The 25,839-nt window shown below is 37.8% G+C and overlaps 1 protein-coding gene across 1 annotated transcript in view; it reads right to left on the bottom strand.

Moving 5' to 3' along the window:
- Window positions 1–5,949: 5,949 nt before the first annotated feature.
- The window catches only part of zbtb16b (zinc finger and BTB domain containing 16b), a 38,985-nt gene continuing 19,095 nt past the window's right edge, over window positions 5,950–25,839 (bottom strand). Inside the window, exons 5-7 of the mRNA XM_038303432.1 lie at window positions 16,388–16,558; window positions 12,954–13,121; window positions 5,950–9,746 (exon numbers count right to left, since the gene is read on the bottom strand). Of these exons, the coding sequence (XP_038159360.1) occupies window positions 9,517–9,746; window positions 12,954–13,121; window positions 16,388–16,558 (569 nt within the window). The 3' untranslated portion in view covers window positions 5,950–9,516. The remainder of the gene's footprint in view (window positions 9,747–12,953; window positions 13,122–16,387; window positions 16,559–25,839) is intronic.

The raw sequence follows: 25,839 nt of genomic DNA, 5'->3' as shown, positions 1-25,839 counted from the left end.
CATTCTTAGTGAGGTCTCATCTCGTCAGCATGCAATAAAATTGTGTTTTTATCTATAGGGTCATTAGTAGAAATGTTGTTACCATGTAGTTCCTGTGTAGTCTCAGTATTTCAGTTTTCTAGAGCAGACTGTGGCTTTTGTTAGTTAAACTCTGACTACTACTCTAGATGCTTTGTTGTGCAACATACATACATTAATTACATGGCAGTGTATTTGTGACAAGGCTCAGCATGAGAGTCTTCAAATGGTATGCGGTTTTGTCTGCATTGGAAGTGGCAGGATGAATAAATGGCTGTCATGTATGTGTTTGTATCTTGTCTTGTTTGGGCTAATGATAGTGAGTGTGGGTAAGAGCAGCGATGCTCTCCACCAGATGGTGAGTAATGTGGTTTGCTTTAGCTGCCCGGCATGCTCACTCTAATTAAACAGAGAAGATTACATTAAAACTGGCTCCCACACAGACTCGAAATGACATCGGCCTGAGAGTAGGGTTGTTATCTGAGCTAAATGTGTGTTAGTTTCTTACACAGTCAGAATCATACATTTTCTTACAGGTTATTTCTAAGAAATGTATATTTTAAGAAGGTTAAATAGGTTGCCCAGTTTTTTTCTGGTGTTGTGTTTGGTTTATCAAGCCTTTTTTAAATAATGGAATTAGGAAGTATTCGAAGTTCTGAAACTACACTGTATAATTTAATTCTTAAAATCTAAATTATACTGAATATTTGATGACTGAGAAAAGTATGAAAGTTTTATATCAGCATTTTTATATATTTTATACAAGTTCTTTTTTTTTTAATACATTACATAGGTACTTAGAATACGTACAAAAGGCTAATAATTTTTTGAATAACATTCCCTGATTTACATTTGTTTACAGTACTTTGTCTCTTTAAGAGCTTCAGACTTATCCAGAACAATCTGTAACAATGCCAGTGACTTGTGCTAAAATAAATTTAATAAGACAAGAACAGAAGTTAAAAGGACAGCAAAAATCAAAGCTGATATAAAAATATAGCTAGAGTCATATCTAGTCTCACTGGATTGTACTTGACATAGTTTTGCATTCTTAAATTTTGGTGTTACAATCATGTAATCCAGAGCCATTTCTGTAGTAACGCTGCTATAGGCTTAGACTGCTGAGGGACCTGATGATCACCTTTTTTCCCCCTCTTTAACTATCTCCTACTGCTATCTAATTAACTACCATCAGTTACGTCAAAGATTAACTTTAAATTCTCACTTTGGGTTTCTTCATCTGTCCAATCAGGTTATTATTTTTACGAAACCTTTTTAGCGGGCGCCATCTATTACTGAGATTGCCTCATGCTTTCTAGCTGTAGACGATACCCTTGACCCTGGAATTTCTGTGTTAAATCCTGTGTCTCTCTCCTTCAGAGCAAATGATAAAGCTGTTCCTGTCACTGTTTGGTCTTTATACAGGTGCTGTGCTTCGTCTTTGTAATTCTACTCACCAGAGCGCTTTAGAAAACCTCAGAGGCCTTCGCAGAACTGCTTGGTTTATACTGACAATAAATAACACTGAGAATTTCTCTGTATTTACTAAAAATTTAATCTGAAGCAAACTAGTTCCAGTGGATCTAATTTAGCAGTATCTAGAAAAGGCTGACTACAAGAAACTGAACTTTTAAGGTTTTTATTTTAGAATTATGGACAACTTTACTTAAGCCTTTAACATAAAATACAACACATTGATATAAGAGAAAAATTATAACAGACAGAAATGCCCTAAATATCAACAAAAAGTTTGATTAATAAAGTTGAGAGATTTCAAATCCCACATAATGTATTCCCAAATCCAAGGTCACGTCACACTTGGTTGTAAATAACCCCAGGATATGCTGCAAGTCTTTGAAAGAGAGAGCCAGTAGAATGTCATCTGCACAAAACATCTGCTGGTTTCCAAACCAAGCCCCAGTCGAGCAATTGCTTGCACCTAGAAGTCCATTTGAATTGTGAACAGGATTGGTGACAGAAGGTTAAAAAGCTCAACATGCACTGGAAAACGGTCCGACCGAATAGTGGCAATATGGACCAGACTTCTTTTCTGCTTTCACAGAGACCAGATGGCCTCAAGTAAAGGATCATCTTCTACTCCATATGCCTGGAGCATTCCTCACAGACCACCATAAGAAAAACCAGCCTTTTCCACGTCCACATAGCACATGTGGACCAGTTAGGCAAACTCCTGTGAGCTCTATAGCACCCACCAGGGGGTGTAGAGCTGGTCCACTGTTCCACTGCTCGTCCTGAAGCTGAGGCTCTACAATAACCCGGACTCTCCTCTCCAGTACCCTGGCATAGGCCTTCTCAGGTAGTCTGGGAACTATGGTCCCCCTCATTGTTAAGTGGAAGCTGCACCTCAGTCTGCCAATTCAGAGGGAATTTTCCCTGACCACCACACAATATTGAAGAGGCATGTCAACCGAGGCGCTCAACAACATTCAGAGAACCATGGTACTTGTAAACTACTGTCAAAATAATTAAGAAAATCCTGAGAAGAGCATTTCATTCTGGGAAACTGAGCAGAATGGATTGAATAATTTTGAAGGGCAACACTCCTAAACATACAGTTTAAGAGCTCTTAAAGGTGAAGTGCTCTTTCAATCACTGCAGCTCAGTCCAGCTTAGTAGTAATTTAATGGCTGGAGAATGGGGATAAAAGTGTGACAATGTATTCATTTGCTTGAGGTGGTATAGCATCTTAAAAAATGATTTATTGTAAGTTCTGATGGAAGATTTAAATATGATCCAATAAAGTTACAGATCTAGAATATAAAAAACACAGAGAGGAGCCTTTGTCAGATACTTCATGAACCATTCTGGAAACCAGTTCTTTATCCACAAAATCCATCTTGAATATAATGCTTTGATTGTTTGCTAGGTTGGACAAGTGATCTCTTTTTATTACGACTGATCTGTATTTATTCAGAATAAATACAGATTAGTGGGTTTTAATCATCTAACATGGACGCGCTTGACGTCACATCCGCAAAAGTAAATTCAGGGAAAATAGACAATAGGTTTATAGAAGCATTGGCGCTGAAACACTGAGGTGTTAGTCTGCTCATCAAACGATGTTTTAATCATAGAGGATTACCGGTAGATAAAAAAGGCTATTTTAAAGATAATTTTCATTTTCAAAGGTAGTTTTTCAGACTCTTTCATGAAACCACTGCAAAATGAATCGGCCTACTGCATGACTCAGGCAGGGGCTGTGGTGAAATAAAAAAAACGGAAGAAAATATCAGTGGTTTTTAAGAGTTAGATGGTGATGACCCTTGATAATTGATCTTTTTGGAAATTGAAGCTTTCAACATGGGGACGCTCCTTGTAAATATTGAGAGCAGTTGTAATTTGGGTTTCCATTTAAATGAACTTTTTCTCCACATTTATTGTATTTCACAGAACCCCTATAGTTTTGTTGCTCTACATCATGGATACGTTTTCTTACAGATAATGTACTGTAGGCTATTTCAGGAAAAAGTTTTAAGTTATTAAGTTAAAAAAAATTTAGTAATCTCTGAAAGACTTACAGAAATAATTATGTTTGGCCTGGAGGCCCAAAATTTAATAAATCCATAACTTAATAAAAATCCATAATTAAAAGAGCCTTTGGAAAAGACCTTTAACGTATAATTGATGTGTTCATGTAGGTATTTTTGCAGGTTATTTAGGTTAAAGAGGTAGGAGAGATGCAGAGGACACATAAAAAGAATATTTTTTTGACAATTTTTTGCCTACAGCTCTGAGCTGTAGGAGTCGCTACTCAGCCTTATATTATGTTTTGAGCTTTAGGCTACCATGATTTATGCATATTTTTTATATCCTGGAAAATATTGCAAATTAATCCTGCCCTTTTCTAAATAGATAATAATCAAATTGATCAAACAAAATATGACATTTTAGTTCCAGCAGTAAATACAACTTGAACATTTCATAACTGAAATATGTCCACACAAATGGATTATGAACAGTAATATGAGACACTCTCCGGCTTCAATTGCTTTTGGAATATGGCCTAAAATAATTGCTTGTTGCCCCTATAATGTGTTAGAATAAAATAAATCTGTTTCATCTTATCTTTAAAATAAACATTGTATTACCAAATCCTTTCAAAGAAAAAACAGATTAAAACCCAAACAGCAAATAACAGAATTATTTACCTTTTAGTTTTTCAGTAAATTTTTCACTTGTGGTGCTCTTTGTTGCTCAGTTGTTGAGCTTTGTATTTTTTTAATACATTGTTATTATGGAGCCTAGGTGGAAGTTCAACTGAATAAACTGATTACTTACCCTCATGCACCTCTGACACAAGCTAATCAGCTATGAACCACACCTCCACGAAAGCCCAATCAGCATCCAGAGTTCATCTTATAAGGTCTACAAACCACAACTCCATCTGCTACCCAAATCAAAGGTAGTGGTTGTGCTATGATCCACCTCCAGCCCCTTCTCCATCATCGTAGCTAAAGCTTCACAGAAGAGCGCCATGTTGAGCATGGTTCTGCCAGAGGTTTCTTTCAAATGTCTAGCTTTTCCTCTCCACTGTCGCTTCATGCTTCCTCATCATGGACGGTTTCTCGCAACCTGTGTTATCAAAGCTGGACTTTCATCTTCTAGGTCCCTAAGGGAATCACTAGTATCAGCTCACGCAGTCCACTGGATCTCTCCAGCTCAAGAATACCGATTCGCCAACCGTCAGTCTATGGACTGAATAAGCTTCATCTATCTCCACTCCACCGAAAGTTTCCGGCCTAGGGGCAAACATCCCTGTTCTTTACTACTGTTTATGCATATCAAAACAAAATTCAGTGCTAATTGTTCCTGCTGAGGTCTGAGAGCCAAATACTAAAATAATTGTATCAATGAAATTCTTCTAATTGTCTTTTTCTTTCCGTGTGAGTTTTTCAGATTGAAATTATAGTTATACTGTAACAGTTTGAGATTTGGAATGTTTTGGTTTAAGATATTACCAGGACTTTAAATGTTTTGAAAAACCCCAAACGGCCTACCACTAACTTGCAATTGGACAGTTTCTGTTGGAAAATACACCACTGAAGATATTATTGAGCACTTGCTAATGTATCATCTCCCTGCATTAGAATGCTGCACTCTGACAGGAAAACTTTGTTTTGTCAGAAATAACCTGCAAAAATACCTACATGAACACATCAATTATACGTTAAAGGTCTTTTCCAAAGGCTCTTTTAATTATGGATTTTTATTACATGATGGATTTGTCCATCCATCCATCCATCCATCCATCCATCCATCCATCCATCCATCCATCCATCCATCCATCCATCCATCCATCCATCCATCCATCCATCCATCCATCCATCCATCCATCATGTAATAATGATCCATCCATCCATCCATCCATCCATCCATCCATCCATCCATCCATCCATCCATCCATCCATCCATCCATCCATCCATCCATCCATCCATCCATCCATCCATCTTTTTGTCCCAACACAAAAGAAACAGGCACCAAATTTGGTTTTCTTAGATCTCAGAATTATTATTTTTTTCACTTACAAAGTAAATCTAAATTCACTCTCATGTTCGCTGCTTGCCTATTTTTACTGGCAAAAATAACAGGGGCTGCTAAAATCATTAGAACATAAAAAATTGTGGGAATAACTACAAGTGAATAAATTAGTTGTATGAAAAAATGCCAGAAAAATAAATCTTAACTGTTGCCAGCTTTGACTTGTTGGGAACTGCCTACTTAAGCAAACCAGTACTTACACTATTTCATTTCTAAAAAAAAAAAAACATTTTATAGATCCAGTTTTCTGTCAGTTATATATAATGATGCGTCACATATTTAGAAGATATCAGGCAGCTGTAAATAATGCTTATGTACAAGATCAAATAAAAGGAAACGGAAGTAACAGCAGGAAACTGAGACGAGATGCATAAAATAGTAAATCGTTTTATTCTTTTTTTAAACCATGCCACTGAACACTGACGCATACAGAGTTGTGCCTGAATCCACACTGAGAAAACGTTTGTACACACTGTGATACAAAGCTGTAATGAGAAGGGATTTTTCTTTTTCTTTTTTTTATTACTGCACACATGGCAAGAAGAACAACCCTGATTGGATACCAGCTCAAGCTTTGATCTGGTCCTGAGGTAGACAGACAGTGACATAATCTAAACAATGCAAATCACACCATTCTAGGACACATCAAATTAAAGACAGCTGCATTATCACAACATACAAAGATCAAAGAAAAGAAAAACCCTTTTCAAACAAAAGTGCTCTATTTCTTTTGGTCCATCGAGGAAATCCATTTATAGTGCATGTTCATGTAGAATAGATACAGTGACTGTGGGCTTTCATGGCACTGAGTGTTGTTGGCTACTTAAGAAGGCATTGGTGATGCCCACAGATGCCAAGATTTGCTTATCTTCCAGAGATGTCAGTCCATTGTGGCTCTGAAGGGAAATGTTAGAAACAAGCGTTCCACTTTTTTCATTATTTTTTTTTTAGATGAGAAGTTGCTCAGATCTTGCATCAGATTATCCGCCACTATCACAGTTTGTTGCTTCCATTTGCAATGTTCAGACAAAGTGAATCTACATGGTATTTTATCTTTAGTTTAGTAACAATAAACAAACACCCAGAAAACACCTACCGACAGCACAGTCCCATGTACTCAAGCACATCGAGGCTCTACTTATAAAAAGAGGCACAAGGGATGGGTCTTAATCAACTCATAAAAAACACACAAACATTAAGGTGTTTCTCAAATCATACCAAATGTAAACAAACAGCAAATTACTGTAATACAAAAATACAACAAGTTCAAATCTATAAGGCCTGTTTTAGGCTCACATAAGGGAATCACATACCATGACAGAACATTACAGCTACACTACGACCAACAATAACCTGCTCATAGGAGTTGAATGTCAGAATTTTCTGTTCTTGTTTTATATAAAAACAATTTTATTTTCATGTTTTTCCTTTTTTAATAGAAAATTCTGATTCTGTGATCTTTATAAGACATCTATATAGAAGCAATGATTTAAAAAAAAAAATACTACACTTAAAAGCCTTTAATAGCCTGTCCATTTTTTACACACTGTTTAACCATTTGTATAATGTTTTTCAAGTTAATCTGGCTTAAACAAAACAAGTGATTTGTATGTGAATTCTAAACCAGTAGAGAAATGTATGGGATACGGACGCACCGATCAGAATCGTTTGACCAATATCCAGTCTCTGGTTTTTGTAAAGCTTTCAACAGAGGCCAACTAAGACCAAAGTCTCCCTAAAAACTTAAAAAACTAAATAAGGTCAGTATTAATTTTAGCCGTGTTGCTATGATATCTTCCGGTGTGCGAGTGTGGAGTAGGAAAATTAACATCAAAATGGGGAATTTATAGGAATGATTGTAAAAAAAAATCAGGAATATTAAATGTTGAATGCTGAACCTTCCTTTGCAGACATGTTTCTTATACTTGGGGAAATTCTATTTAAGCGTTTTCATGACACAAACAACTTCTTGTGCAAATATTTATGACTATATGCTACCTGTTTCTTGCACATGATACACTGCTCACTACAGGAGGATTAAAGCAATGACCTCCGATACACTGTGCATTTCTGCATTACATTCACAGAATATTTCCACAACCCTGGACTGTTGGGTCCACATTAAAGCCCCATTTCCAAGGCTTCTGAAACCATAGATGTAAAAACCTTCATGATATTCTCAGTTTTATTTGCTGGACTGTGTTATTAGCATTTAACACACAATTTACATTGATGCCTCTTTTTGGATAAAACAATATGTTTGCATTAATATTTTGATAATTTGTTTTGTTTAAATTATCCTTTTTTTAAGTGGATTCCAATTTAGAATATTTCTAAAAAGGGCAAAACTTCTGCATTGAGACCTAATCTGTGACAAACTACCTGAAGAAACAGGTTTTTATCTCCTAAGGCTGACCTAAGGTGTGATTAGACTCGATAACCTTTTAAAGATTCCCTGCTGAAATTCGGATGTTTGCCCTAATTATACACACACAAAAAAAACCCATAGCTTAAAAAGTTGGTTTAATTTAAAGAGTCATAGCTCACTAGTACTGGAATTCCTGGTAAATTCTAAAAGCAGAAAATGAAAAAAAAAAACGTTTCTGTTCTTTGTTGAGCCTTCTTATTATCCGCTTCAGGTTTTGCACTCTTACCCTGTTGTAGTCTTAAGGAACAACCAACACATCTTGACTAGTGGTTGAAAATGGCTTTCTTTTAAACAATTTTTAACATCTCTGTATTGATTTTATTTTTCATTTACTAACATTGAAAATAGAAAATAGTGAACTTGGAGTAACCCCATCTACATTGAAGACTGGTGTTACAGTGACCTGTTAGTTCTGAAGATAAACATGAAGTAAAAAAGATGACATTCCGAGTTTCCAGCTGCGTTCACACCAGTTAGGGCCAAACAAACTGAAATTTGATCAATTCCTGTCACTAGTTGGTTTCTATGTACATCTCTATTAAGTGAACATGGACACAGAGCATGGATGGAACAGGCACATACATTTGGTAACACATAACCAACACATAAATTGAAAAGAAATCAATAGAAGCAATTGCAATTTCAGCACAACTTGCCTCTGTTTAAAAACACCAACTGCATGAGAAGACAAGGCAATTAAAGAGATCAAACTCATGAGGTCAGCCATTCAAGTAAAAACATGCAGAAAAAAGCAACTCCAAACTCAAAATTCCACCTGCAGGAAAAAAAAAGGTAAAGTCAAAGGAAATTGAGGGAGACAGAAGTTGCAAAGTTCAGCCAATCAAGCTTTTCAGGAGTCATTTTTAACATCTGCCGCGCAAACTGAAAATGATACAAAACGGTGGTTTAGCAGTTGCTTCAGTGCTTCTGCTGCTGCATGAGTAGTTCTGCAGTCAAAGTCACCGTGGCATAGATTTTTCACCACAATGTATCCTTTAAAGATAATGTTATCTAAACTCTGTGTGCAAGAGAGGAAGTGTGTGTCTCTCTGTGCAGGAGAGGCAAACAGTTAAGCCATCAGGAATCTGTCACCAGCTTTTAGAATTAACTGAACTGGCGCTAGAAGAAATCACCTACCGGCTCTAAAAAATGTTTGAATTTTTGTTTTTGAGAAAGGGAAAGCAAATCTCTTTGGATTTTACTGTTTGTCAGATAGATTCAATTATTTACCTAGGATATCTTTGCGAGGTTGTCTCTTCTTCATAGCACTCATAATTTGACTGCCAACAAAAGTAATCATTAGCTGCAGCTTTACTCTGTAAACACTCCGGTATCCCTGCTTGCACATCTTGTCGTCCAGTAAAAAAACTTTTTTTAGAGGAAACGTTGTCCAAAAACAGCAAAATACTTTATGCATTCAGCTTTAAAGCAGCAGCACAAGTTTTAATCCAGGACTGACAGTATGTGTGTGTGTGTGTGTGTTAGACTGTGCCTGGGGTCCAATTTCTGCTCAGACGTAACAGACATACAGATAGGTTTTTTCTATCCTCCAGTCAGGTGGCACCTCCTCGGGTTTATGGCCCTTCATGTGTTTCTGCATGGCGGCCAGGCTGGGGCAGAAGTCCTGGCAGATGGTGCACTGGTATGGAGAAGCTCCATTGTGTGTACGCAGGTGCTTGATCATGGCCGAGTAGTCTCTGGAGCGCTGGTGGCACAGCTTGCACTCAAAGGGTTTCTCACCTATGAGAAGAGGAAAAACACAAAGTCTTTGTATGCTTTGTAGTGCTATGGTGGAAAAATGGGACACTTTTGAAAAGACCAGATACTGATTTCAAAAGGTGTATTATCTAACTTGTTGTTTTTTTTGGGTTTTGTTTGTTTTTTGTTTCAGGAGACACACAAAACGGTATTTTACATTAGAATCAACCATGAAATATAATTGTATTTTTATTTTACAAATCAATATTTCTAAGAGATAAAAACAGGTTATGCTTCACACTTCTCCTTTTAGATTTTAGGATGAGGTATCGTATTTACCTCAACATTTGTCAACTTTTATGTTGACCTTGTAAATAGTTTAACATGTTTGAGTACGCTAAAGACAGTGGAAGAAATACCTGCAGTACTTAAATCTGAAGCCATTTCTATAGACTGTTCATAGAGAAACTCTAATGTTAGGCGGAAAAACAGGTTCAGTAATGAGGAGCATAAATTCTGCATGAAAATGCAGGAAAAGTGTTCTTCCTTAGTCTTTACTTAGTAGCATCCCAGGTTTTATTTTTTGGGATTGATTTTTGTGGTCTAAGATTTATTAAGCAACTTATCCAAGTTATCTCAAGCAATGTAGAAAAATCTGTCTCCAATTACTTCCTTACCTTTTTTATTTATGTATTGTACAGGCTAACTTGTAAGCCTGGCTAAATTATGTAAAAAAAAATTGTCAAAACCTTGCTTATGATGTAAGATGGCAGCCGTCAACTATTTTAGTAATCAATTAATCTTATTATCTTAAATTACTTTTTGATTCATTTTTTTAAACAAAATACTTTTAGTAGATTAACATTCCTCAACAAAAACATTTTAAAGTAAAAAAATACTAATTGCATTTTTAATTAACTGCAAATAATGGAAAAAACAGGAAAAAACTCAATTGCAAGCACAAAATATTACAGATAAATTAATAAGGTGTGTTTAGATACATATGTTGAATAGGTAGATATCTATATAGAAAGAAAGATTATTCTGCCAATTGAATAATTCTTTGACCACTTTTTAAATACATACTTACTGAGGGAGGATTTTCAATTTTAAATAGAGGATGTTTATTTCAACAATTGATAAATCACGATTAATCCAATTGATAATTTTAGTACTCTTATAATAAATAAAAATGTAAATTGAGCTTTATAATATTTAACTAAAACATACCACTGGGTGTCAGACTTGAGCAGCAGTTTTCATAAAAGTGGAAATGAGAAGTTGCATGACAACAAATCTTGTCAAGCCTTATGCAAACAAAACTGACTAAACATTTACTTGAATATTTTTTGTCCTTCTTTTTGTACCCAGTCTAGTATGAAAAAAAATAATTTAGTGCAGGAAAGTATAAAACCTTGCTAAAAAGACTCAAGTACCTATCCTACCTATCAAATCCGGAGTGGGATAAACCGCATGATACTACCCTCCTTCAATCATTGAGCTTATATTCACTCATTTATATTTTTAAAGTTAGCTATATAAGGTAGTCAATTGGTTCCATGGATTTAAAATCTTTGTTTAAAGATATATAAAAGTATTGCTCAAATTATTTAGGCAGATGGAGCTTCGTGGTAAATAGAAATGGTTTTGAAATATAAATGACCAGATCATTACTTACTTCGTAAATGGTTAAATTCTAGCCTCAGGTTTAAAGACATTTTTTTTTTGCAGATTCTACAGTATGAAGCCAATCTAGACTCCTGAGTATTTCTATCTTTCACAATTACAAAAAAAAGTTACAACTCTTCAAATTGTGGAGGTAGTATAGAAAATGTGCTCTGTGTCAAACATAAACCAAGTGTTGCACTCTCTTGCTCAAGTTTATCTAAAACAATTGTTGGAAAATAAGTTCAAACACTTGTTTTAAAAAATTTAATTAAATAAGTAAACTGTGGCATATCTTTACAGGGTAGCGACTTTATGATGGTGGCTATATTGCTAATTGATCCAACACTATTGATTTCAAATTATACATTTAATTAACATGTGCTATGTTTGTCTTTTCATTAAATATTATTTTGAACAGAAACAGGCAATTTCATACAAGGGAAAACATGTTTGTTCCCAGATATTCTTGTTGTTGGTTCATATTACATATTTTAAATGATGTCATATTTTGGACATACTAGAGTAAGCTAAACTAGCTAGCTTCATTAGCAGCTATATGTTTTTTATAGGTGGACTAGTATGTTAGACTTAAACTATGTCAAAGAAAAGCATCCAAATTTGTTCTGGCTTTAGTAAATAGTATATTTAAATTAGTGAGTGACTTGCAAAGGTATTTTTAAACCTTAAAGTTTTGTTTTTCTCTGTTTAGACATTGCATTCACAAATGACAGGTCAGCTATTTATTGTTTTTTACAGCAAAAACATTTTAAAGTGTAAAATGTATTTCTAAGTAGTCCAGTTTGCTCTGATACACCTGAAACAATTCAGTGTAACTAATACCTTAAGAAATCAATCAAATAGTAATACTAGATGAAGCTTCATGCATTTTAATCTAGGAAAAAAAAGACTAAAGGCTAAAAAATATTAGACATTATGACAGGTTCTCATCTTCTGACAGGACAGAGGTCCCATACAACCAGGGCTATGGTGAAAGGGCAAAAATCTAAACATATTCATGTTTATTAAATGGCCTTTTTGAGGCAAAGGCCTAAACCAAAATATTAACCTTGAAAACTGATTTAAGTTCAAGATTCCCTATCAAATGTGTTTCAGTTTGAGAAAATTGGCAAAAAAATTTGAGTGTAAATCTGTAAAGATTGTATAAACTCACAATGTTTCTATCCAACTCGTATGTGATATTTTGAACAAATGTTTAACATGTTGCAAAAAAAAAAGCCAAGTAGATCTGGTTTGTGCAAATCATAATGTCACCATACACTGAAAGGTGTAATACACAGGAAGTAGAGGTAGTAAACTAGCAGAACAGATCAGTAATGGACAGAGGTTTCAATCACTGTGTTGCAATCAGACAAGTTGTACTTAATTTATTATGTCAGCTAAAACGATGGTACATAACAGAGATATCAAGATAGAAATGCAATTCCAGTGCTTACATTCAGGACTGTCACAGAGGAAACAGCTGATCAGTCAGCTAATTTGTATTTTGCTATTCTATTCTTTGTCCCATGTACTTTTACAAGGTACTGTATGACTGTATTCATTCTCTATCTGAGCTCTCACCTGTGTGAACCCTGTAATGTGTCTCCAGCTGGTGTTTCAGACTGAACCTCTTGCCGCAGCCATTGCACTCATAGGGCTTCTCCCCGGTGTGGATACGTTTATGGCCCCTCAACGTGCCGTCATCTCTGAAGCAGCTCCCGCAGAATTCACACTCAAACGGGTGATCGCCTAGAAGCAAAGTTGTGGCACGACAATTTTAGAAAAAAAAATGCAACCCTTAGGTACTAAAAGAATCATAGAACTTGACGGCGCGCAGTACCAGCATAGACACCTGGGTAGGTACATAAGCACACAGCTCTACCTGGACATAGCTTTATTGAAACAAAATGCTTTAGGATGACGCTAATGTAATGACATTACAACACGCCCCTTGGCTATATGCTAACAGCTAATAAAAGTCTTCAGGGCATGTGCTGCTCTCTTCACTATACTGTAGTTAATCTATTTCTTTCCTAGGCTGAGAGTTTGACTCATCTCCAATGACCTATGTGCCTCATTATCTCAGTGTCCACAGCAACAGCCAAGTCAGAGGATACATTGCTCTCCTCATTACAGGCCGATTCTCCCCAATCCCCCACTCCACTGTGGAGCAGATGACATTTACAAAATGTTACTTCCAAGCAGAATGGCATACAAACAAGATACGCTGCCATGGCCAAGACTCCCTTCACTTCTGTCTCTTCACATCAATTATGTATTTCTCTCGTCTAGACATCAAGCCATGCTGACAGCTGGTAGTGTTATTTAAGGTAGGAGAAGAAAAGGGGACATCTTTTCAGTAAATATCTCCCCGTCTCCCACGGCACTCACCCTCAGCGCAACACAGAGACACGTCATTTCCATTTGCTTTTCCTTCAATATTTATTTGGGTTTCCTCTATCATTTTCTGTGAACTACACAAGAAGTGACAGCCATGAATTGCAGAGGCCCAAAGGCTGTCTCAGAACCCAAAATATAAACAGGATGAGATTGCCCAAAAATATGCACCGGCCATAAAGGTACAGTGCTGTCACAAGAGAGGTGAGTCATCCCATAGAGAGCAAGAAGGATGAGTGGGAGAGGATGTGTGCAAATTGACTAAAGCCTTACAGCCAACAACCTGAGGAAATTAACCTATATACAGAAATAACACAACACGTTGTCTATTTTCCAAACAGAGTGCTGTGAAAAAGTATCCCTCCCTTCATCTTGCCGCTTACCCATTCATTTGCTCTACCTTCTCCTTGTAGCAAGGAGCTATGGCCTTCGTTATTATTGGGCGAGAGGCAAATGCGCCTGTGACCCCGGACAAGTTACCAGTCCAGCACAGTGCTACCCAAAGAGACACAGACATGCGACTGTGCCTCACTGGGTAGCGTAAGTGACTTGAAAATATGTGGGTTAAGTTCTTGCTTCCTAAGGTCACATGTTGATGTGCCACTGGGCAAGTCACTTAGCCCCAGTGTTTGCATGTGTGCACATTAGTGAATTTGATTAGTTTTTGGCTCTAGTGTAAAACACTTTTAGTGGCCAGATGACATTAAAAGCCTGACATAAATTTATTCTATCTAACTTCAGCAGATGGGCAGGAAGATGGAGAACCCAACCAATCAGGGAAAGTACTCCTTGCAGACAACTGAGCAAGGACTCTAACCTACTATGCCCGAAAACATTACATACAAATAATTATTTTTCAGGGAAAGATTCTATGCAAACCTGCGTAACCCTACTGTATCTGAATTAGTTCTCATCGTCCAAACTAAGAGCTAGCTGTGCCACTCTTGTTGAAAACAAATGCTATTAAGAAATACCTCTTCTATGCAGAAGTGTTTTAATTAGGCTATGGTGTGGGGTTTTGGAGGATGGCCTTTTTAGGGTTAAGTCATAGAATGTCTATTATATTTATTTGGGCTTTAACTAGTCCACTTAATTACTTTCAATTCTGCTTTTTTGATCTATTCAAAGTTGAGTACACTGGCCTGCTGTGGGTTGTTTCCCTACTGCAAACCCAAGCGTGTTTTAGTTAATCTGATTTGTTAACTACAGCAAAGAGCCCAGTTCCTACAGAAGTAAAGCAGCTCCACTTCATAAGTCTCCCTCAAATAGATTTGGACAAAACATACAATTTTAACATTTACAAATACGAATCTTGCCACCTTTTCATGTATTGTATATTCTGCACTTTTATGCAATTGATCCTATTTATAGACTTCAGATTGTGTGTCCTGGTAGCATTTCTATGAAAAGGCGATGGAGCTGCTGCCTGATGCAGGGCAGAGGGAAAAATCCATGCTCTGTGTTTTCTTGTCTCTACCTGCAGACTTTTGCATTTTACCGGAGCGGCTTAATAAACTTAAAAGAGGCCGCGCCAGTGGCCAAACCATTTTAAATGAAATATTTATGGGAAAATATTAAATTTTACTTAAATTTCAAGCCTATGTATTATTCTTTTTACAAACTCTTTTGTAGAAGAAACCATTTGGTAGCCATAGAAGATAAGGCTGGTTCTGGCCCAAGTCTCCTCTAATCTGGGCCCAGTTGTTCCACCTTGTTGGCAGACGTGGTCAGTAAATGACTTTCCTAAAATACTGTTAGTTACAGGCGTAATTTAATGAGATGCGCATTTTCTAAAAAATTTAACCTATTTTTGCAATCCACAGTCTGGAATCATTATCAATGTGTCTGCAGGTAACTATATAAGATAGGCCTTTCTGCCCCTTTGTGTCAGCAGTAACTGTTGCCTGACAAGCCAAACGTTCAGTTAGTCAAATGAGGCCTAGAGTTCTCTGGACATTGTTCTTGGTTATTTTCTGAACTTCTGTTTATTGGCTTGCTCTTGTGCTGATGTTGGTACTATTGGGAAAGTTCACTACTGCTTCATTTTTTCCCCATTTGTAGATCATAGCTTTAAGTGGTAATAAAGCTTTAAAGTTGCGTTATAAGTCCAATTCCAGACAGATGGAAGTAAATAACTTTGTTTCTCATCTGTTCTTAGCTTTCCTTTGATTGGGACATGATGTCATCTTTTTGAACTACTTAAACATTTTTAAGGCCAGATTTATTTAAATGACTTTTTGATTGAACTCTTCTGGTAGAAATCAGTTCTCATTGTTGCTTATTTATTTGTACTCATCCCTCCCTTCAATTGTGATTCAACTGCAGTTTAATAAAATAAATTCCAATCGTCTCACTAAGGGCCAGTTGAAGTTGGATATTTTTTTTTTTTTGAAATTCTGATGTGAGAGCTAAATGTCATAGCTAAATAGGCTTTCTATACCAGTCACTGAAGCTTGATCAATCTGAAATATTTATACGTAACAAAAGACACATAAGTTACCTGCAAGAAAGCAAACAGTTTTCAACCACAGTCTGTTTGTATTTGACAGTATTACACTGACATTACCTGAGAGAAGGTGACACCACAGTCAGCATTCATGGTTTAAATGAGTTCTTACCTGTGTGGGAGCGCAAGTGTCTTTTCAGGGTGGTGTGGCTCGGGAAGGGGCGCTCACAGTGACTGCAAATGTAGCTGTGCATGCCTGCGTGGACTTCCATGTGCTGCTGCAGGGCCTTCTGGGTCTGGAAGCGCTTTGCACACAGCAGACAGAACACCGCCATGTCAGTCCCTGGAGAACGCAGAAGACACAGACACGCAGTTATTTCAGTACCATACACAGACAGGGCCTTAAGTGGGGAAACTGGGTCACTTCAACTTTGTGCAAGTCCTCTGAGGGAAAAGCTTCTTTCAAAGAGCAAGTGCCTCTACCTAAACTAACTCCCCTAAAAGCCTAGAGGCACTTTCAGCAGCGAGTCTTTATACGCGCTATTTTAAACCATGAAAGTGATTGTTTTCTTTAAGAATTTCCCCACACAATGCACAGGGCATGCCAATCACACAATCAATGCCTCTTTCCTGGTGTGTTAGATGTATAATTATTCTCTTCATTCCCCCCATCAGGAGTCGGCTTCAGCTTGTGAAGTCCTCTGTCTCTGTGCTCAAAGAGCAGCTGATAGTGGCTCCACCCTAAATGATGCCTACTCTATGCGCTCTGTGCTGAATGTTAAGTAGTGATATCAAGCCATTAAAGGCAGGACTGCAGGAAAAAACACAATCCAGTTTAATCCTGTGTGTGACCTGGCATCTCTTTGGGGCTGCTTTCCTGTTGCACAGAGTGTGGCGAGGAATACAGATAGGGACTCGCTGGCAGGGTTGTTCAAGTCAAAATGGCTACATGAAGAAGATCCATTGGCTGTCATACAGTCAACACTTGATCTACAGGCTGCAGACGCCAGCTCTCAAACCCTCTCTGGCATTCACACTGATGCAAATCACATGTGCGGTTGGAAGTAGGGACCGGGACTAATAAGCAGCATTGACATAATGTGCGTGTCCTGGAGAGTGAGGCTTTAATGTGAGATTATGAGGTCCTTATTTCTCTGTCTGCTCAGGTTGCAGATCATTTACAATGTGAGCAGGTCCCATTGCTCCTGACTCAGATTCAATCAGACATCTCCAGCAGAGGATCATTAGTAAACAGAGGACTGTGCCAGCACTTCATTGGAATTCAAGTGGGGTTGCTGTGTCGCATTTAAAATGCAGTCTGATGAGGTCCACTAAATCAAATCATTTGTTACTGTTATTGAAGTGCCTTGAGGCAACTGGCAATTAAATTGGAATTAACGCAGGGAAAGGGATACAGCACACTCATACTAAGAGGGAAGAGTGTCAGACACTTGCTTTAGGTTCAATCAAGTTAGCAGACAGACGAGCCCGCTCAAAGAAAGAAAGAAAGAGAGAACATATTAAGCAAATTCACATTTTACAGAGTAATACAAACACATTCCTGGAGCATTGTTTATTAATCCATGCATCACAATTTATTTAAACAAAGCAAAACTCAGTATTTCAGAGAAAACCATAGTTTGAAAAGGAATCTTGAACTCCAAACCAAAAAAATCAACACTAATAAATCCACCATGTAAAAGGATAGAAGATTTTTTTATGGGAGATTTTGTATTAAGCTGTTTATGTCTTACCTGTGCTTGAAAACTCTCTTGAATAAGTATAAATCCTGATTAGTTGGACCCTGGTGCAGGAAAGGCAAAGACCAAAGCATCTTTAAGCACCTTCAAACTCAAACTGCTTAGTGATTTATGTTAATGTTATTTTGTGAATATTTAAACCGTCGTCCCATTTTAATTGAACAGTTATTTAGAGAGAGGCTGTTGAATATTTACACAGTAAAGAGTTATAAGGTGCTGCATGATTAAACACATGCCGAGAACATGTACAATACAAATAAATGACAAAAAGTTTATTTATATTTTTGCAATTTAAATAAAAAGCTTTTACAGTTATCAGATTTAGTACACAGAGATGTAATCATTTTAAGCCTTGCTTCTAAGCAAGAACACAAAATGTTGGATAAGATAAATTAATGTTAACTTGAAATATTCTGACTGGCAACCTGTCTAGGGTGTACCCTGCCTCTCGCCCGTAGACAGCTGGAGATAGGCACCAGCAGGGATAATGCGTGATGGAAAATGGATGGATGGATGGACGGATTAAATATTCTAATTTACTGCCTATGCTGAAGACTGCAGACTTGACAGTTGACCAATTTATGGTCAAAGATACCCTCTATGAAAAGGTTAAGCGACAAAGGTAACTGCTAAAAAAACTGACAGGGGTTTTGTATGCAAGCATACAGTAAAAACAGAAAGTTCAGAGAGGAAAAAGTTGCTCCAATGACAGAGATAGCAGCAGCCTTAAGAGGATAGCTTGGTGGAGATTCAGTACAAATGGACATAGCTGATGCCAGTGATTTGAATGCCACACAGACATACCAACAGGTTCCAACTGTCTAACTTTTTTTTTTTTTTTTTTTTTTGTAAAGCCACTCCTGATCCAGGGACAACATTGGAAGCATCTTTACCTGGACTAAGGAGTGTTATGGAAAGCTCTGTGTTTACACCTGGAGGCTTTCTCTCTCTAGTTCTTTTCCTGAAAAGAGATCACTTAGGACAAATTCTTTAAGTAACATGTCATAATGTATGTGTATTAAACAACCAAGAGACATGACAACAGACAACAGAAATTGTCATCTTACTTAGTCCTGAAAATTTGCATAGGACTACAGAAGGCAGGGCTTACCAACCAGCCTCACATCACATGATGTGGCCCCCTAATTACAGTTAAAGAAGTATTTTAACCAATTCCAGTATGCAGGCTCATTCTATCATACACATTTGCAGATGAGGAGACATCCATGGCTCCAGCCTTATCAAAATATTACACTTTGTTCTTAGATCCAGGACACCGCTCTCATTCCATTCCTAAATCTTTGCCATGCACATAATGAAGATGATAACTGTATATCTGGACAGAGGAACCGCCCTAATTAGATAAACTACTTGGGAAAACATTAGTTCTGACACATAACAGGCAGGTAATAATAGGGTGTTACAGACTCACACATAATCAACAATAATAATAATCCTAACAGGAAAAAGCGGATGGTTCAAGGTCCCTATTATAATTCAGCTTTTGGAGTTTCCAGATTCCAGAGTCTGGAGAAAGAATGGAGAGGCACAGAATCCAAGTTGCATGCCAGGAACCAATATAAAGTTTCACTTTGTAAAACTTGGGTATCAATACTGTTTAACTCTGTATCTACCAGGAAACAATATAGCACTTTATACATCTTTTTGATAAAAGCGTTACACAAAAGCTGATTTTATTTTTCCCTGCCAACTCTGCAGAAGTAACCAGAGGTGCTTTAATAACCATGGTACCATTGAGCTTGATTGAGCAGCAATCTGGCCGGAACCCCATAGAGAATCTTTGGATTATTGACAAAAGGCAAACAACAGACATCAGACCCAACAATGCAGCTGAGCTGAGGGCTGTTATCTAAGCAACCTAGGCTTCATTAACATCTCAACAACACCATAGATTGGCCATCCTCATGCTACGGCACACCGATAAAATAATTCATGCAAAAGAAGGTCCAACCAGTTTTGGGTGGTACAGTACACAGGTACAAAATAAATAATTTTTTTATTGGTCTCACATAATACTAAATATTTCTCATAATATTACTATTTTGTTAGTTGTAAACCACAATCATCAGAAATAATAAATTTCTGTAACTACATACAGTGGAATACATCATAAAATGCTGGATTTTTATTTTAGACTGAATGACAGGAATAAATGAAACATTTCAATAATATTCTAAATTATAGGGATTAGCTTGCAGCTGTATCTATACTCTGTAAAGATGCTAGGAGAGTTATTTACAGTCAGATTTCAGCTCTTTATGCCATTTTAGCAGATCTTCACTTTAAAAACGCTGAACTTTTCCTTCAACACAAAGAAAGTCGGATAAAAAACTTTCCCTGATGCCAACAATCCTTTAGTGAGGTGCTCCTGTGGAATGACCCGCACCTGTTGGGGACTTCTGCCATCACAATAGGCACACAATGCAGTTCAGGCCCTCAATGACCAAGCCCATTAGTCATAGGCTCCTCACACTACTCCTACAATCCCAGTCTTTATACTGAAGCCTAATGACCAGGACTCTTTTTTTTTTAACCCAGAGTTCACAATATTTTAGTTGTAAACGAAAGGCTTTCCATTGTGAACGCCTGTGCTGCCGCCCCGCTCCCTGTATCCGCTGACCATACAGGAAATCATTGGAGTGTCTAACCAGATTCCCTCTCTGCCTGAGTCATTCTCAGCTAAATGTACTGCATTCCACAGCTGTGAAAACTCAATAGCGAGGCTTCAACAACTTAAGTCGAACATTTTTATCTCATTATGAATCATTTGATTTCCTCTCAGTATTTGCTGCAGCCAGCAGGGGGAGTTGTTTCTATTCCTTTGTGAATAGTAGCTGCAGGGAAGGAGCACATAATCCAACTTGTTTACATCAAAGCTGCTTTAATTACCTAGCATTATATCAACCATCACGCATTTCTAATCCCCATTTTCTCTGCAGTTTGTGCACTTTTCAGACTGCTGAGAAAGTTTAGTTTCCCTGTGTCTGTAAACCATCGCTTGGTGACACTCGCAGACATCCACAGATGTAGACCTGATCCTTTTGTCACCAACAATCCTGAAACTTGAGAATAGAAATGACAAATATTCTGTCACAAAAACCTTCACCCTTCATCTTTGGCTGACACACATTGACAAACAGCTCAGCGGTCGTTTTATTCTGTGCAACTGAGGGCTGCTGAAAATAAAAATAAAGAATACTATCTTGAAACGTAGAGAGAAAAAAACAAAACTAAAAGATGTGTTTGTGTGTTTGTTAGAGCTGGCATTTCACCTCACAGTGCTTTGACTTCTTAGACAAAAAATGTTTTGGGTTTTTTTTTTGGTCGCAGTTCTTTTTCTCCTGTAAGCTTTTGTAATAAACGCAGAGGAGTTTCTTTGTGAGAGAATAAGCCCCTAAAGTTGGCTGCCATTGCCCCCTGCTTTCTCACCCCTAACTGCACAATAGGTTTGGGATTTGGCCTTTTTGAGGCACAGGCTGACCCTCTGACCTTTGGCCCACAGAGGGGTAAATACCATGTAATCAATGGGTTTTCTCACAGCATTGTCTTGAGTGGGAAGAAGGCTTTAACAGTGGGAATAATGATTTACTTCTGTGCAATTCTGCATTTATTCTTTGCATTATATGGCAGACCTGCTCACCCATTGCACAATTAGGTCTGCAAACGAGATCGGTGTGAGGTTGTAATTCTGTTTCAGCATATCTTAACCACAGCGGTGCACTTGTTTAATGATTTTACCCACTATACCTCTTACCTCTACCACTTAATTCAGTCCAGCTGAGGTAGGGAGAAGGCCCAGCTCTCACGCTGCCTAAGAAACAAAACCATGTGTCCAGGCAACCAGATAGGATCATGGTCCTTGTTGGGGTGAAGTGTTCAAGCTAATCCCTTCATTCACAAATAGGCGCAGCCTGTTTCTTTTCAGGCAGCAAACAAAAGTTTCCCACCCTGAGAATCTGGGAGAAAAACCCCACCACAGACTCAACAAAAGATTGTATCAGCAATGACCACAAATCGCTGTAAATTCTTCTTATCTTTCGTGTTTGGAGCCCATCAATTAAATCTGTTATTTTAAATCAATTATTGGTCTGTTTGTAGAAATATTTGATAAGTATAAAGACAGGTGTTTTAGTAATAGTGTTAAGCTGTTTAATCCTTTATAGATACAACATAATTGTCAAAGTATCCCACTTTTGTTTGATTGCAATAAGCTTTTTTTTTTTTGCACAATACTTTAATTGTTAATCAGCCTTTTAGAGTTTTTAGTTATTGATAACTTCATGTTTCTCTGATTTAAGTTAGATGCCCAGCAATTTGAAGTGACCCAATAGTTATCTGTCTGTTGTCCACAAGGAAAAATGATAAGAGAGGGAGAACCAAAGCTCCAAAGCTCAGTGATAAAGAATTACAGGAAAGAATTGCATCCTGTGGTCAACATGTACACATTAAAAACAACTGGACTGTAGAAATAAAACAGCTTGTTGTTTGTAGGTGATGTCTAGAAAAAAACACACCAAAAACTTTGCGTTACCATCATAAATACAAAACCATGAAACTTCCCAGGTTCACTGATTTTAAGTGGAATTAGGTGGTATGGTCAGATGAGACTAAAGCCCAATTTACACTACTCCTCTGAAACTGATCCGTGCCGAGTTCAAACCAAGCTTGGATCATTTAAACATGCCAAGCTCGGCCCTTACGACCGTTTACACATCTCACTAGCAAGGTTCCCTTCCTAGTGACGATCGATGGTACTACTGCTCTTTATAGGGCAACAAGCAAATCAGCATTGCGGCAGAAAAGATTAATAACTTTTAATTCATAATTTTTGGCTATGCTATGTAAGAGATCGGGCATTACAGCAAGGGTGACAATAATTTTGGGGAACTAGTGATTTGGTGAACAGCTGTCATTTCTTAATTTGTGACTAACTACACAAATAAATGCAATTAAATTCACTTTTTATTGAGATTATGCAAAAAAAAAAAAAAAACTATATTCTAAGGCAGGGGTGTCAAACATACGGCCCGCGGGCCGGAACCGGCCCACAAGGAGGTTCGATCAGGGCCGCAGGATAATTTTAAAGTGGAAAAAATGCATAAAAGACATGGAAATAATATTTTTAATTTGCTGCAATTCATGGATTATCCGCTAAGGGGCGCACTCTTTCCATCAGAGTAGAAGACAAGCCGCATCACTGAGACAGACTGAAAACAGAAGACGGTATCAATGCGCCATCTGCTGCTTGTTACGACGTCGTTAATACCTTGGTCTCTACCTCTCCGCTACACACTTATTAGCCAAAATGTCGTTATCCAAACGGAGAAAAGTAGATAAGGAGTGTAGAATTTTCAAAGAAAAATGGACCACGTCCTATTTATTTACAGAGATGCACGGAAAACCTTTGTGCTTGGTGTGTTTGCAACAAGTTTCGGTATTGAAGGAATATAATATTCGACGCCACTACGAGACTCATCACAGCGAAAAATATGACGGGTTGCAAGGACAACTAAGAAGAGAAAAGATTAACGAATTGCTGAGGAAACAGCAGTCAACTTTCATCCGGAGCCGAGAAGTCAGTGAAGCAGCGGTAAAAGCCAGCTACCTAATTGCTAGCGAAATAGCATTAGCATCGAAGCCGTATTCCGACGGTGACTTTGTTAAACGATGCATGATGAAGGCGGCTGAACTTGTATGTCCCGAGAAGCGACAAGCTTTTGCCAATATTAGCCTGACGAGGAATACTATAGCAGAGAGGATTTCGGAACTATCGGCAGATTTAGACAGTCAATTGAAACAGAGAGTCAAGTCATTTATTGCATTTTCCGTGGCAATTGACGAGAGCACTGATATCACAGACGTGGCCCAACTGGCCATATTTATTCGAGGAGTTGATGAGACATTGACTGTTACTGAAGAGTTTCTTGAGTTGGTGCCAATGATGGACACCACAACAGCCGAGGACATTTTCGGCTCTGTCGTTGCTGCATTGGACAGAGCTGGAGTGGACTGGTCCCGCGCTGTCAGCCTGGCTACAGACGGCGCGCCATCCATGGTCGGAAAGAAAGCAGGTGTCGCGACAAAGTTCAAAGACAAAGTACAAGCCCTTAATGGAGGAGATCGTTTCTGGACATTTCACTGTATTTTGCACCAGGAGGCATTGTGTTGCAAGTCGCTGAAAATGGACCACGTCATGGAGGTGGTTGTTCGCACTGTAAATTTCATCCGGTCCAGAGGTCTGAACCATCGTCAGTTTGACAAACTTCTCAGCGACAGCAACATTACCCACAGCCTGCCATACCACACTGAAGTGAGATGGTTAAGCCGAGGCGCTGTGCTGAGGCATTTCTTTGATCTACGAGAGGAAATCGGACAGTTCATGGAGAAAAAAGGAAAACCGGTGTTGGAATTACAATCTCAGAAATGGCTACGGGACCTTGCTTTCTTGGTTGATATTACTGAACACTTGAACAATCTGAACAAAATGTTGCAAGGCCGCAAAAAAGTTGTCACACAGTTTTCTGACAACATACATGCATTTAAGTTGAAGCTGACTTTGTGGGAGATGCAACTGGCAAATGGCAACCCTGCTCATTTCCCCTGTCTGAGAGATGTGTGTGTGACCAGACCTGATGCGGACATGAAACGGTACAAAGACAAAATTGCAGGACTACTGCGGGAGTTTGAGAAACGTTTTCAGGTATTTGGTGAACTTGAGACAGAATTTTCAGTTTTTCGCTCACCTTTCACAGTTAAAGCTTCTGATCTGCCGGTCGAAATTCAGCTAGAGATAATTGATTTGCAGTGTGATGCAGATTTGAAGGGCAAATTTGCCTCTGTAGGTCTGGACAGATTTTATCAGTATCTACTACCACGGTACCCCAAATTAACAGCCCTGGCTGCAAAAATTTTGTGCATGTTTGGGACAACCTACCTTTGTGAACAAATTTTCTCAGTGATGAATATCAATAAAACAAAAATGCGTCCAAGGCTCACAAACAAGCACTTAAATTACATTCTGAAAGTGACAGCTAGTCAGGACATGACACCTGGTGTTGATGCACTTGTACAGGCCAAAAGATGCCAAGTTTCAGGAACAAATACAAGTCCAGACTAGACTAACACCTTTAAAATGCTGCCTTAGATACTGTTTGCATTGAAAGAATACAGCTCTGTGAAGATGAATCCTTACTATGGTGATTTAAAAAATGTGCACTTTAATGTTAGTCAGCAGCTTCAAAACAAAGTTGTGTGTTGGAATTCTACTGTTCATACAACTCCATAAATTTTCAGTATGTATTGTATGTGTATGTATGTTTAATGTATGAAGTTTACAGATTTACAGGACAGGCGAACACTTTCTTCATTACACATTTAAAATCACTCTCCTTAGTTTGTAAGGTGTACGCAGGGATTACATTTAGATTTTATATGCGTATGTGTAAGTGGTTTAAAAATTCCTTTCTTTAAAAGTCTCATTTAATCTTAAAGTGCATTACTATATTTTTCAGTACCAATTAAAGTTTTGTGCCTTTGTACAATCAGTGGGATCAGTTGCAATGCATATTTGTGAATGATAAAAGTAAATTGCACATTTGTCTAAGGAAATATGAGGTGTTTCATGAAATGTTTTGTAAAAGGATAGTTCATTAAATTTTAATATTTTCCTGATGTTCTTGTGCTTCTTTACACCAAAACAAAGGAAAGACATGATATTTTTGTTATTTTTAGCAGAGTATGGTATAATTTTAATGGTCCGGCCCACTTGACATCTCCCTAGGCCGTATGTGGCCCACGATGCAAAATGAGTTTGACACCCCTGTTCTAAGGGATGACAACAAAT

The sequence above is a fragment of the Cyprinodon tularosa genome, unplaced genomic scaffold, assembly GCF_016077235.1.
Source record: "Cyprinodon tularosa strain WSP-4 unplaced genomic scaffold, ASM1607723v1 ctg51, whole genome shotgun sequence".
NCBI lineage: Eukaryota > Metazoa > Chordata > Actinopteri > Cyprinodontiformes > Cyprinodontidae > Cyprinodon > Cyprinodon tularosa.
Note: the sequence above shows the minus strand (reverse complement) of the source record. Positions and strands in the feature narration are given on the sequence as shown.